Here is a 15699-nt window from a genome sequence, read left to right as displayed (position 1 = left end):
TTTTACAACTTATACTTAGAACGTACTTTAAATTCATTTTCCTACTGTCTACTCAAATAATGTAGGTGAAATAACAGTTCAGTGGTTATAAATGAAAGACAAAGATCAAGGAATATACAATGGAAATATGGACATAATAATTATGCAGAACCGTGACAAGGACACACACAAAAGAAATCTTGCCACAATTTTATGGATAGCTGACTGCAGTTATATCCTTCTATGCATTTAACTGTTTCATGGAATAAATTAAATATTTAAGTAACCTTGCTAGTAATACATATGGTTAGAGAAGTGTAAATTTTAAAAATGACCACAAAATAGATTGCAAATTGCAAATAGTTCCACAGAGCTCCTGTGTCCTTGGTAGAGCCAATTCAAGTGTCCAAAGCATAGGAAAGACCAGGAGAATAGTATGGATAAAAATTAGCATTTTTTTCTGTCATCAATCAAATTACCCCATTTTCAAAATATAGACATGTCTGTAAACAAAAAATGACAAAATTGTATAAAAAGCTGAGAAGACCTACACATTAGTTTTATTGTCTTCATAAGGTATTAGATTGTTCAAATTCTATGAAAAATTCATGGGCTTGGACCAACAAGATGTTCATTCCAGCCTTCTCTGCACCTTCCCACAGTACTTACCACAATACTTTGTTACAATATGTATTTGGTAATGTCTGGATTTACTAGACTATTGACTTAAAATCTTTTTTTTTCTGTCATTTGAAGAATAAAAATGGTTAGGCACATACTTCCCAGAGGGTGAACTACATGATAGACAACAACATTCTATACAAATAAATCTGTGAAATTACCTTTTTAAACACACACACACACACACACACACACACACACACACACACACACACACACACAAAGTTAATATCTTTAAGCTAGAAGAGTACAGTATAAAACTAGAAAGGCTAATAAAACCTCAAAATCACAGCCCTCTGAATCTTGTTTTTACCCAGGTCACTAAATTCCACTATATTTCTCCTGTTCACAGTCAGAGGGAACCGTGGGAAGTTAGCAAAGATCGAGCTTTGGGACCCTTACTTGCTGCAGCTCCTAGGAGTGCCGGGAGTTGCTGAGAGCTAGAGAATATCATAGATGGGGAAAGGAAGCCAGAGAGCAATTAGGTAGTATTTCTGATAAGCTTCCTTAAAAAGATCTTGGAAGACAAGATCCAAATCTCCAAGCCTTCATTAATTTGCTTTATTGATTTACTTTATTGCTTTAAATAAATAACCACTTTCAAGCCTGATTTTAAAGAGACTCTTCTTCCCCAAAATTTTATAAGCTCTAGGCCCCACAGAAGCTGGATCTGTCTCTATTGGCAGCAACTAGAAGACAACCCACAGAGCATCATTGACCAATTGTGTGTGAAAAGCACTAATTCCAGTTGAAAGGATGTCCCTGGACCCATCTTCCACTCATTCCCCTGTGCGTTCTCCCTCCTACTCACACATCCCACACGCTTGCTCATCAATTCTGTGTCAGATCACCCACCTTCCTCCGAGTTTTTCCACCCACCATCCCCTACAGATTTGCTAATACCCTTTCCTATCAATCCTCTCTCCCAGGGAAATGCTAACATTTTTGACAGCATCTCCATGGGGATGAAGAGGAGGAGGAGTTGCAGGGAAAGAACAGGACTGGGAAGGCAGAAGTCACTGAGCCATGGCTACAGCAGATGTTCTCAGAGTGGCTGGGCGGGGGGGTGGCAGTGACAGGGAATATGGGGTAAGAGAAGGTTTGGAATAGTTAAGAGTTGTTACCTGAATGGCTTCATAAAGTATGGTGTGCACTGAGTGTGACCACCTTTTTAAAGATAAAAATAATAAGAAACCTCATCGACCTTAAAGGTGTGATGCAAGAGAATGTACCAGAAAACAAAACAACAACAACAAAAAGTGCACACTGTGGTTGTGATTACACAGATATGTGAGTGAATATGGAAATGATATGCAAGGGTGAGAATAGTCATATAATAATTAATGTGATTATGGGTAATATAACTTTTTCCTAAAATTCTCTAACATTGTCATGCTGTGTTATCCTTTTTTCTCCTTCCTTCCTTCCTTCCTTCCTTCCTTCCTTCCTTCCTTCCTTCCTTCCTTCCTTCCTTCCTTCCTTCCTCCCTCCCTCCCTCCCTCCCTCCCTCCCTCTCTCTCTCTCTCTCTCCCTTTCTTTCTTTCTTTCTTTCTTTCTTTCTTTCTTTCTTTCTTTCTTTCTTTCTTTCTTTCTTTCTTCTTCTTCTTTCTTTCTTTCTTTCAACAAGGAACTTTCCTACTGTGTTGATGGACATCCAAATTTAAGCTGTTCTGGGTCCTTTGTCTTATATGTCCACTTAAACTTAGTACTGTATTATGCCATGTGATTAAAAAATGGGACTGAGGCAATATAGAACACAGAAAGAGTATGTCCTTTTAAGAGATGATCTTTTCGTATTAACACCTAACTAAATTATATTTTTAAATTATCAGTGAAATATATAGTGAGGATGAGGTCAGTGAAAAAGTGAAGGCAACCATATACAATATGAAAAAGCACCCCAGGAAATTTTGAATCACACCCAGCATCAGCCCCTAGTTGAGAACCACTGCTCTAGATGATGATGGGTACAATCAATTATTTTGGTTCTTGAAGCTGAGCATGGGCTTACACGGATATTCAATAGAGAGATATAAATAAATAAATAAATAAATAAATAAATAAATAAATAAATAAATAAATAGAGAAAATTGGAAAGATAAATCATCACAATTCATTTTTTATCAGCTCTAAGAACAAAATGAATAGGAAAGGGGAAAAATAAGTTTATTAAGTTCCTGCCTACTTTACCTTCAGAGTCCATTGCCTCAATCTTTGAAGCCAGCAATAATTTTAAATCATCCCCCAGATTTCACTCTACACAGTGTGGTCTAGGCAGTTACCTGATCATCAGAAAGGATTCAGACTAGCTGCGGGTCTAAGCGCATTAGACCTGGGTGACTTCACTTATTATTATTATTACTCAAGTCTGGTCATTCCAGCCAGAGAAGTCTTTCTATGTCATTGCTCTCTACGTTTCCTTTTGAAAATATATCTTAAAAAGAAAATATAAAATATATATAATTGTTCATCTTGTAGATACTGTTTAAAAGAAATGTTCCCTTTCCACAATCTTGAGATGAATGATTTTACTGCTAGTCTTTCCCACATTACTGATGTAACAATACAGAGAAAAGTTATGGCTGGTTAACAGTATGGAATGAGAACTTTTTTTTTTTGAGGGGCTATTGGTTATGTTTCTAAAAGTTACTTACATAAGCCTGCTGTGGTTCTCAACCCTCCCTCTACAATGCAATTCTAACCTGAATGTGATTGATAATTTCATTCATGCTAATAAGGCAAAAGTGAAACAAGGAAGCTATAGGTAGGGCTACTCTTGTTTTTCAATATTGAGAAAATTTTTTTTCTTCTAAATCAGGTCATAGATTTTATATACTGGAAGAATACTTCAACATTTTGTGCTATTCACAATGTAATCGTTACAGATTGGACACCTTCATATTTAATCTGAATTGTAAATATTTTCTCCATTACTTTAGTCAGACCCAGGTTGGCAAACTTTTCTGTAAAGGACCAAATAGTAAACATTTTAGGCTTTCCCAGTCATATGCTCTGTACCTCAACTACTCAGCTCTGCTATTATAACGTGAAAACAGCCATAGGCAATATATCAACAAATAGGTATGGCTGTCTTCCAGTAACACTTTCTTTACAAAAACATGCAGGTTTGGTTCATAGCCTCTAGTTTGCCAGCTCCCTGGTCTAGACAGTCAACAAAACAGTCACTCAAGTCTATATGTGCCGATTTCTGACTATGGCCACATTCAAGTTACAATAAGCCATAATTTTTATAAATTTATTTTTTATTTTTATTTTAAATCTTTATTATTGAAAGTATTACATATGTCCCTCTTTTTTCCCCATTGACTCCTTCTAGCCTGCCCCCCCCCCAACCCCAGGCCTTTACCACCTTATTGTCTGTGTCCATGGGTTATGCATTTATGCATACAAGTTCTTCCATTGATCTCTTCCCACCCAGCCATCCACCCACCCGCCCTTCCCTCTGAGATTAGATAGTCTGTTCCAGTTTTGAAGTATGTTAAAAGAGCAATGTATGCCAAAACCGGTTTGGCTCAGTGGATAGAGCATCGGTCTGCGGACTGAAAGGTCCCAGGTTCGATTCCGGTCAAGGGCATGTACATTGGTTGCGGGCACATCCCTGGTAGGGGGTGTGCAGGAGGCAGCTGGTCGATGTTTCTCTCTCATCGATGTTTCTAGCTCTCTATCCCTCTTCCTTCCTCTCTGTAAAAAATCAATAAAATATATTTTTTTAAAAAAGGGCAATGTATGAGAGGAACAATTCAGATTCTAACATTAAATATTTGCTACCCAGTGTTGATGGGAGTGTAAAATGGTGCAGTCACTCTGGAAAACAGTATAGCAGTTCTGCAAAAAAATTAAAAATACTATATGACTCAGTATTCCACTTCTTGGAATTTATTTGAAGAAAACAAAATAACTAATTAGAAAAGGTATATGTACCCCTATGTTCACACTGACATTATTTACAACTAGAGGCCTGGTGCATGAAATTCATGCACTGGGTGGGGGGGGACCCTCAGCCCGGCCTGTGCCCTCTCACAGTCCAGGACCCCTCAGGGGATGTCTGGGACCCCTCGCTCCTTACCGTCCTCCTGCTCGCTGCTCCTTACCCCTCGGCTCGCTGTTCCGTAGTGCTGCCACAGAGGCAGGAGAGGCTCCTGCCACTGCCACTGCTCTCGCCAGCCAGGATCCTGGCTTCTGGGAACACACTGACCACCAGGGGGCAGCTCCTAGCATCTGCCCCCTGGTGGTCAGTGTGATCATAGCAACCAGTTGTTCTGGTCGTTCACCATAACGGTCGCTTAGGCTTTTATTATATAGACTAGAGCCCCGGTGCACAAAATTTCATGCACGGCGGGGGAGGTGTGTGTGTCCCTCAGCCCAGCCTGCACCTTCTCCAATCTGGGACCCCTCAAGGGATGTCCGACTGCCCGTTTAGGCCCGATCCAGTCAGACATCCCTCTCACAATCCAGGACTGCTGGCTCCCAACAGCTCGCCTGCCTTCCTGATTGCCCCTAACCGCTTCTGCCTGCCAGCCTGATCACCCCTAACCACTCCCTTGCCAGCCTGATTGATGCCTAACTGCTCCCCTGCCAGCCTGATTGCCCCTAACTGCCCTCCCCTACAGGCCTGGTCACCCCCAATTGCCCTCCCCTGCAGGCTGGGTCACCCCCAATTGCCCTCCCCTGCAGGCCCAGTCGCCTCCAACTTCCCTCCTCTGCCAGCCTGGTCACCCCTAACTGCCCTCCCCTGCAGGCTTGATCACCCCCAACTGCCCTCCCTTGCAGGCCTGGTCCCTCCCAACTGCTCTCTCCTGCTGGCCTGATTGCCCACAACTTCCCTCCCTTGCAGGCCTGGTCCCTCCCAACTGCCCTCTCCTGCTGACCATCTTGTGGCGGCCATCTTGTGTCCACATGGGGCAGCCATCTTTGACCACATGGGAGCAGCCATCTTGTGTTAGATTGATGGTCAATTTGCATATTACTCTTTTATTAGATAGGACAGAGGCCTGGTGCATGGGTGGGGGCTGGCTGGTTTGCCCTTATAAGTACCGCGCGCTAACCGATTGTGCCACTGGAGCTCCTGGTTTGCCCTGATGGGTGTCCCGGATCAGGGTGGGGGTTCCCTTGGGGCATGGGGAGGCCTGGGCGAGGGGCCTGTGGTGGTTTGCAGGCTGGCCACGCCCCCCAGCAACCCAAGCAGAGGCCCTGGTATCTGGGATTTATTTATCTTCTATAATTGAAACTTTGTAGCTTTGAGTGGAGGCCAGGGCCTGCCAGGGCTGGCAGGAAGCTTGGCTTCCTCCATCACTGGGGGCAACCCAAGCCTCCTGCTCTCTGCAGCTCCATGGCTGCTGCCATTTTTGTTGGGATTTATTTATCTTCTATAATTGAAACTTTGTATCCTTGAGTGGAGGCCAGGGCCAGCCAGGGCTGGTGGGAAGCTTGGCTTCCTCCATCACTGGGGGTGATCCAAGCCTCCTGCTCCCTGTAGCTCCATGGCCACTGCCATCTTGGTTGGGTTAATTTGCATACTCGCTCTGATTGGCTGGTGGGTGTAGTGGAGTAATGGTCAATTTGCATGTTTCTCTTTTATTAGTGTAGATAGCCAAGATATGGATGCACTAGGTTTCCATTGAGAGGTGAATGGCATTCTAACGGGCATGCCATTAGAAGAAACAAGTTATAGAAAAAAATATAATGTTATTTTCAGCATAAAACTGAATGTTAAGAAAGAAGAATTGTAGTGATAAAGGCTGATCAAAATGCAACTACCTTTAATGTTATCACATTCAAATATAATCAAAGGAAATGAGTTGGTTGAGATGTAGTAATGGTTCCTTAAATAGAAATGGGTCATACATAGAATAATTCAAATTGAAATAATTATAGTCTCTTAAAATATGGGAAGTAAAATTATAAAATGATATTAATCTGACAGACTTAACATGGATATTCTATTATAATAAAAGTACTTAAACTCCCTAAGCTTTCAGTACCTAAACCACTTTAATCAGGTATGACTTGTTTTTTTCTTCTGAAGATGCAACATCATATAATACTTTAGGACATTTTGCCATCTTGTTCTGACAAATAACCAATTCACCTTTTTGCCCAGCATATTCTTAAGTATTGATTTTACCAAGTGAACCCAGACATGTGTCACACTTATCCAATACAGAATCTTTTCCTTGGAAATGTAGTTTGAACATCAATCAGCCACTTGGCCTTCCACCTCTAATTCCTATTACCACTGTCTGTCAATTATTAAAGCTTGCCCATTTCTCCAAACAAGTTGTTTTTAAAAACTGAAATACATAGTGACTCCTGTGAAAAACTTGTTTCTTGGGAAAGTTTGCAAATGTTCACGATTAAATTTCTTCACTGAAATTACTTTCCTGGATTGAAAACTACTTGAAGTATTATAAATCCACCTTTCAAAGGCCTCTAGGTATTTTCTTTTAAAATACATTCCCTGAATGGTAATATTAGCACTTGTAAGCCAAACTCCAGTTTGAGGAAAGAGAACATAAAAAGAAATTCAAGCTGATCCGCATTGTTACATGGGCCTTCAAATACAGCAGAATGTTTTGTCTCTGGCTAAACTCAATGCAAGGCATAGAATGACACCCACCTTGAGCTGCAGGCCTCTTGGGATAAGAGTTTTTGCTGGAAGGCTTTTAATGTGTTGGTAGACATAAGAGGAGAATTGCTCCTGCTCAGCCTGTAATTGGGGGCCAAGTTTAGAGAGATGACCTCTGTTGCTTTTGATAGCTGTCTGCAATTCATCAATCAGCCTGCTCACCTGAAGGGGTTAAATTACAAGAGTTGTTAGCAAGAAGTAATTGTTGATGTCACACCTATTAGATTTTGACTACCTAGTTTGATAGGGGGAAAATTACTGGAATACAAGGATTTGAGTATAGATCTATCTTCAAGTAAAAAGACTAGAAGAGGTATACATTCCTTCATCAACAAATTTTATTGATGGGAAAATTTATAACTTTTGCACTTCAATAATATGAAACAGGTAGTCATTTACAATTGCTGAATGAAAAATATCTCTGGTTATAAAAAGAACATATAGCTGACAAGTTTGCCAAGGACTTTTAAACTACTTAACATCACAAAACCTCCTTAGACTTTAAATAACCTAATATATGTGGCAACAACATTTAATTTTATATATGTAACTTCCTTTTTAGAATATTTTATTTTACCATACATATATATGATATTTAAATTTTTAATATTAATTTCATTAACATTTGTTGGCCTTTTAAATGAATCAATATGCTATCTTCCTTCCAAATATCCAAAATATAATTTTTTAAATTTCTGAAATACAATTTTCCAAAATATTTATACTTCAAAGGCAATGCTCTATTCTAGACAATATTTTGAATATATATCAATTTCTGAATAATTCATAGAACTTTTCCAGAGACAGCAATAGCTTAGAAACATGTACCCTTTATTTTAAAATTTCTAGATTTATAATCACCATATTTAAGAGAGATATGAACTTGACCTATGGATTATTAATTAGCATGCTGAGGGTTCAGAAATAGCAAGGGAATGTTTTACAAATTAAAAATCATTACCACCTTTTGACTCTTCGCTGTGTTTGTAAACTTATAATCTCTCTAATAGATTGGATTCTTACATAAATACTAGTCCATATTTGGTAGTGACAAAAAAGATGAAAAGCAAAAATCCACATTATCCCAAAGTGTTCAAATTAGAACCATTTAGAATTATGACTGACTGTGAATAGAGTATGGACTTTCTAAAATCTTGGATTAAAATCCTGACTCTCCGATTTACTGACTGAGAGACTTTGAACAGGTAATAAATGCCTCATCCATAAATGAAGAACAAGTCCGCAGGCCGACGCTCTATCCACTGAGCCAAACCGGTTTCGGCTGCATATTAAATTTTTATTGTTTTTCTTATACTGTCTTTCTATCCCAAATCCTACTTCATATGAAGCAGTTAAAAATTTTAAACCATTTGCTATAGAGATTCTCCACCTCCCTTCAATATCTAGTTAATTTGAGATTTTATATGTATATGTATATATATATAATATACATATATAATATTCTATTATATATTCCAATTATATTTAACTTTCCTCAAGAACTTCAGAAGCATTATAAACAAGCTACTTAAAATGATTGCTATTTTCCTTTGGTCTCCCATATCTCTCTTATTTATCCCTATGAGATCAATCATCTACTTCTTTTAAACAATCCTTCCTTCTAAATAAAAGATTGATACACGTCTTCTCTTTAAGAAACCACATAATAAATATCTCTTCAGCTTTATGGGGCATATCATCTCCATCAAAACTATTCGACTCTGTAGTTGTAGTTTGAAAGCCAGCACAGACAATATATAAACAGTTTTTCCAGTCAAGCTTTATGAAGAAAAACAAGTGGTGGGCTGGATTTGGCCCCAGGACTGTAGTTTGCCAACCCTTCTTTTAAATACATATATTTTCTCTCCTTCATTTCCTTTCTTTTAAGTAATACTCTGATCCAAGCCATCATCTCATCACCACCCCTTACTTGAATTATCACCTACTAAGTGGTTTCCCTGTCCATGGTCTCTCCCTTTCTAATTCTTCTTGCCATCTCAACTGAATTAATGTAACTCCAACAGCATATTAAACTTCCAGTTGCTCCCCCAGGTTCCTTCTGCTTGGTATTCAAGATTCAAGACCTTTCCTTACTTTTTGGGACAAATTTATGTGCTTTCCATAAAATACTGTTAGACCTTTAAGAAAGTTGTAACATTTAAAATATGGAAATGATCCCATATTAGTCAATGTTTTCAGCCTAATCTTCACTATTCTACCTTCTAGCAGTGTTATCATTAAAAATGATGGGTAATAGCCTGGCTGGCATAGCTCAGCATTTGAGCATCAATTTATGAACCAGGAGGTTATGGTTCAATTCCCGGTCAGGGCACATGCCGGGGTTACAGGCTCAATCCCCAGGGTGGGGCATACAGGAGGAAGCCAATCAATGATTCTTTCTCATCATTGATGTTTATATCTCTCTCGCCCTCTCCCTTCATTTCTGAAATCAATAAAAATATATTTTTTAAAATTATGAGTAATAGCATTTCTCATTCCCAAACTAAAGACCAATACAGGCCAGCTTACTTGCTCATACAGTTTTCTGACAAAATTAAAATCCAAGAATCAAAGGCCTTAAATAGCAAGATTCCATTTCTGGAAAGCACTGATCCTCTTTGAGCTTATTTCCAGGGTCTTATGTTTCAGGAAGATATAATTTTATGTAATCTTTAAAGTACACTAAGTATGCAATGTATTTTGCTAGTCAGTAATACTGCTCTCTTTAATTTTATATAGTACAGCTTGTGTTATAGAAAGCCACAGAGAGAGAGAAAGAGAGAGAGAGAGAGAGAGAGAGAGAGAGAGAGAGAGAGAGAGAGAGAGAAGGAAAGAAGGAAAGAAGGAAAGGAAAGAAAGGAAAGAAAGGAAAGAAAGGAAAGAAAGGAAAGAAAGGAAAGAAAGGAAAGAAAGGAAAGAAAGGAAAGAAAGGAAAGAAAGGAAGAAAGGAAGAAAGAAAGAAAGAAAGAAAGAAAGAAAGAAAGAAAGAAAGAAAGAAAGAAAGAAAGAAAGAAAGAAAGAAAGAAAGGAGAAAGAAATTTTTGGCTTTGATTTGAGAGCATTTTTATACATGACTGATTTTACTGTCACAATCCATAGCCTTTCTCTGATAGGGGATTTCATGTGACATCAGAAATCAACCAACCATACAACTGATGATGTCATTTGCAGTCTAAACTAAACAACTGTTGTTGGTTAAAGCCTTAAAAGTTTCATTTACTATGAATTCTTCACTGCTCCAAAAAGTCTATAATTTTTGCTATTTTCATTGGCATAATGATTATTTGTTAATGTATGTCAAATTTCATTTCACCAGTTATCACCTTTTTTTAACAAATGACTAAAAATCATCAAGTTAAATGTTTTAGAAAAATTAATATATTTATTAAACATATTAGAAAATATATGAAGAATCCTGCCATTGATGTTTTGATAAAAATTCCATCCAATTTTATTAAAACTTTGTAACTTTACATATTCATAAGTTCTTTTAGCCTCAAAGTGTGACATTTTGTTCTCAATTATTGTAATAACTTGTTACCTTTAAAAATAACCCTAAAGATGAACTAATTCATATACCAAAATAGGATAGGTAATACAATACTTCTGAATTACTTTACATAATATAATTTTTTTTTTCACATCACAGATGTTACTAAAAGGGGAAAAATGTTCTTTAAAATTCTTCATCATGATCTTTTTTTCCTGCAAATCCTTTTTTCCCCCCTCTCTACAAAGGCAATGTGAATAGGGGTAAAAGAAGACAAAACTTGACCTTTTGTGATCCCAGCATTAATGGGTCTGTTCATAATTCAATCTATGTGTGTGTGGAAGCATCCATGTGGAAACATAGAGGCCCAGGAGACATAAAGCCTTTCCCTTTAAACATTATCTGACCCTATCAGTCCCATTCACAGGAGAAGGCTTACGTATGCATATGTTGAAAAAAATGCACCATCTCATTGTGCAGCGGAAAGCCTACACATTCTACTCCTCACTCTCCGTGGAAATGCTGCACGGAAGTGACACTTGTTCAGAATTTGAGAGAGTGACAAATGACCAGAGGATAACAAAAAAAAATTTTGAGTATTCTGAGGAGGAAACAAACTAAACTTCTGAAAGAATGCAAATGCACACCTGTCTATCAACATACATGTAGGTTTTTGCATAACATGCAGGGCAGTTTGGTCATGTTTTCTAATACATTCATGCAACTCTTGAATTTAATTATAATTCTCAAGATGATTTAGAATCATTACATAACATTTTGTTTGTCATCACTCTAAAATGTATACATATTGAAGTTGTACATTCTGAGCCATACATTCCGAATACTGTACTTCGGTTACAATGAATGACTCCTGGAGAAGTTCCTGGATTTTGTAGTGATGAGATCAAAGTTCAGCTGTCTGCCTGAATTCTATGTGGCCTTGAGTCCATCTATGTTAGTAAGGAGGACCCTAGAGCACTTTGCACTAAACTGTCACTTGAAATCAGTACTAAGGGCAGCAGGCTCTATGTTAGGAATGTCATCTTGGCATTAACATACAGCCAGGATGGGCTCAAAGCCAGGTGAGCACTTAAAGTGAAGGCCAAGAAACTTTCTACTAGTAATTCACAACATAATTAAGAAGAACCAGAAAGGGGCATAGAGATGAAAATTAGTATTTTAAACTTCCTAAAATATCTTCTTTGTTTCAGGCCCAAGAGTACAATGTTTTTCAAATTAACTAAAGGAAGATTAACAACCCAATCAAAAAATGGGCAATGGACCTAAATAGATACTTTTCGAAAGAAGACAGAAGGAAGGCCAAGAGACATATGAAAACATGCTCAAAGTCACTAATCATCCGAGAGATGCAAATCAAAACGACAATGCAGTACCATCTCACACCTGTCAGAATGGCTATCATCAACAAATCAACAAATGACAAGTGCTGGCGAGGATGTGGAGAAAAAGGAACCCTCATGCACTGCTGGTGGGAATGCAGACTGGTGCAGCCACTGTGAAGAACAGTATGGAGTTTCCTCAAAAAACTAAAAAATGGAACTCCCATTTGACCCAGTGATCCCACTTCTAGGAATATATCCCAAGAAACTAGAAACACCAATTAGAAACGATATATGTACCCCTATGTTCATAGCAGCACAATTCACCATAGCTAAGATTTGGAAACAGCCTAAGTGCCCATCAGCAGATGAGTGGATTAAAAAACTGTGGTACATCTACACAATGGAATACTAACTGCAGTAAAAAAGGAGTTCTTACCATTTGCAACAGCATGGATGGACCTGGAGAGCATTATGCTAGCCAGTCAGAAAAAGATAAATATCACATGATCTCATTCATTTATGGAATATAATGAACAACATAAACTGATGAACAAAAACAGATCCAGAGACAGAGAAACATCGATCAGACCATCAAACCTTAGAGGGAAGGTACGGGGGGGGGTGGGGGTGGGAGTAAGGGGGAGAGATCAACCAAAGGACTTGTATGCATGCATATAAGCCTAACCAATGGACACAGAAAACAGGGGGGTGAGGGCATGAGTGGGGGGATGGAGAGTAAAGGGGGATAAGGATACATGTAATACCTTAATCAATAAAGAAATTTAAAAAAATGAACATAACCCAGACTTGAATGAATGAAGATGAGAAAATATGGGGACTTGTGAGCAAAATTCAGTATCTCTTGATTTGGAAGCTGCAGTGTAACTACCAGGAAACCGGATGTGTGTACCACCTCTTGTTCATACCACTTCGATTACTCTCAACTTTTTAATAGTTTCCTAGACTACTGCTAGGAAGTAGATCTATCTTATTTCCCACCATAGGTCCCTTATGTGCTGACTTTAGGCTGATTCAAGAGTCTAACATCCCCATCTACACATGGGGAAAGAGGTGATTAAAAATAGAAATATTTTAAATGTCTTTATCACCCACTTGACTATGTTGATGGCAACGAGGATGATGTCAACTATACCTTTTCAGGAAGCAATAAGAATGTGTTTCACTGACCTCTAACTATAGGAGCATAATTGTCCAAGGGTCCCAACTACTGTGCTCTGAAATCCATCACCAAGTTGGTACCAATGGCTGAGAAGACCAAGTCACAGGACTCCTCTGTTAGACAATTTTGGCTCAAGGATACACCACCAGCTTTGCTGAAACTTCCTTAGACTTCATAACAGTTTAGGATGCTTCCATCCAGTCTTCCTTTCCTCTTTCTTCCCTGGTGCTCAAATATGTCTCCCAGCATCACCCATAGCTCTCCCCATTTTCTCTCATAGGCAGTTCTTCTAATAAAATGCATACACATTTATTCACACCTAGGTATTTACTTTTCAGATAACCTGGAATAACACACTTTTAAACCAACAATAATAAATTACTATATTTTCCGGCGTATAAGACGACTGGGCGTGTAAGACGACCCCCAACTTTTCCAGTTAAAATATAGAGTTTGGGATATACCCGCCCTATAAAATGACACCCGGCGTATAAGACGACCCCCGACTTTTGAGAAGATTTTCCTGGGTTAAAAAGTCGTCTTATATGCTGGAAAATATGGTACATGCAGCTTTCCAGTAGACCATTTTCTAAAAGCTTGATATAGTTTAATGTAAGTCATTACCTCAAAGAGGTCTGATGATGAATACATTATTATTATTCCCAGTTTTCATGTGGAAAAATTACATGAAATCAAACCAGATTTTAAGATAAAACTATAGGAAGCAGAATTCTAAACCTCAGGTTTTAGGATGTTTAATTTAGGTTTTTTAAATGTCTAAAAATATAGTATTTTGTAAAAAAGTAAATTATAGTAAAAATAAGTATTAAAGTAATCTCCCCTCCACAACTTTGCATTTCTCTTCACCATCACAAGTTCACTTCTCTGTATGTGAATAAGGGACAAAACTGGATGTCACTGACTTTTCCTAACCAAAATACTAGAAATTACAATTCAATCCTATATAATAAAGAGGTAATATGCAAATTGACCGTCACTCCAACACACAAGATGGCCGCCCCATGTGGTCAAAGATGGTTGCCCCATGTGGACACAAGATGGCCACCAAAGGTGGCTGCCACAAGATGGTCAGCAGGGGAGGGCAGTTGTGGGCGATCAGGTGAGCAGGGGAGGACCGTTAGAGGTGACTGGGCCCACAGGGGAGGGCAGTTGGGGGGGACCAGGTCTGCAGAAAAGGGCAATTAGGGGGGACAAGGCCTGCAGGGGAGGGCAGTTGGAGGGGACCGGGCCTGCAGGGGAGGGCAGTTAGGGGGGACTGGGCTGGTAGGGGAGGGCAATTGGGGGGGACCAGGCTGGCAGAGGAGGGCAGTTGGGGGAGACCAGGCCTGCAGGGGAGGGCAGTTGGGGTGACCAGGCCTGCAGGGGAGGGCAATTAGGGGCAATCGGGCCAGCAGGGGAGGGCAGTTGGGTGCAACCAGGCTGGCAGGGGGGCAGTTAGGCGTCAATCAGGCTGGGAGGTGAGTGGTTAGGGGGTGATCAGGTTGGCAGGCAGAAGCGGTTAGGAGCAATCAGGCAGGCAGACAGGCAAGCGGTTGGGAGCCAGCAGTCCTGGATTGTGAGAGGTATGTCTGACTGCCCCCAACATTCCTAGAGGGGTCCCAGATTGGAGAGGGTGCAGGCTGGGCTGAGGGACACCCCTGCCCCCCGTGCCTCTAGTATTAATATAATCACTTTCAAAGTAATGATGTTAAAATTATTCTCATAGTGTATGGAATATTCCACACACACACACATAGCTGATCAAGCAGATATATAACCAAATATAGTACTGTGCAGGTACATAGGTACTAAACAGATATTAAGGTGATAATAAAGAAGAAATATTAAATATGAATAATACTGTTGGATTTTCCAGAAAAAATAATTTTCATTTCCAGTTTTGCTAGCAAAGTAGCATTCAAAATTATATATTTAGTATAATGATCATTTTTCCTGGGCCACTTCAAGCTTTCAGTTTCATTGAAGCTGCAATTTTGCATAAAATATCAAAGAGTAAACAATTACAATATTTAAAAGGCAGAAAATACTTACTTTTTTCATTTTTTAATTTCCTATTTCTCTCTAATAATAATTTGTGTTATACATATAATTTTAATTATACTAGAGATATTTATTTGCATTTTCTAAAGTTTACCATACCAAGATACATGATAGAGTCATTTTAAACTTACTGGGAAAAAAAATGTAATAAAACTCTCCAACTGTAATAAAGAATATTTTTAAAATAAATAGAGGACAACATTTTAAAATTTATCGTTAAAAACCTACTCTTTTAACTTGTTATTATTAAGTGGAATGAGAACTATAACTTAAATCTATACAATTGTTATTTGTTACATCTTTGAATTTTTCTTATGAG

At 38.7% G+C, this 15699-nt stretch overlaps 1 protein-coding gene across 1 annotated transcript in view; it reads right to left on the bottom strand.

Annotated features, from left to right (window-relative positions):
• The window catches only part of DCDC1 (doublecortin domain containing 1), a gene marked incomplete at its 3' end in the record, with an annotated part of 318067 nt that overhangs the window by 169903 nt on the left and 132465 nt on the right, over nucleotides 1-15699 (bottom strand). The window contains exon 10 of the mRNA XM_079788060.1: nucleotides 7298-7468. Within this exon, the coding sequence (XP_079644186.1) occupies nucleotides 7298-7468 (171 nt within the window). The remainder of the gene's footprint in view (nucleotides 1-7297; nucleotides 7469-15699) is intronic.

This window comes from Cnephaeus nilssonii (assembly GCF_951640355.1).
Source record: "Cnephaeus nilssonii genome assembly, chromosome: 13".
Classification (NCBI taxonomy): domain Eukaryota; kingdom Metazoa; phylum Chordata; class Mammalia; order Chiroptera; family Vespertilionidae; genus Cnephaeus; species Cnephaeus nilssonii.
Note: the sequence above shows the minus strand (reverse complement) of the source record. Positions and strands in the feature narration are given on the sequence as shown.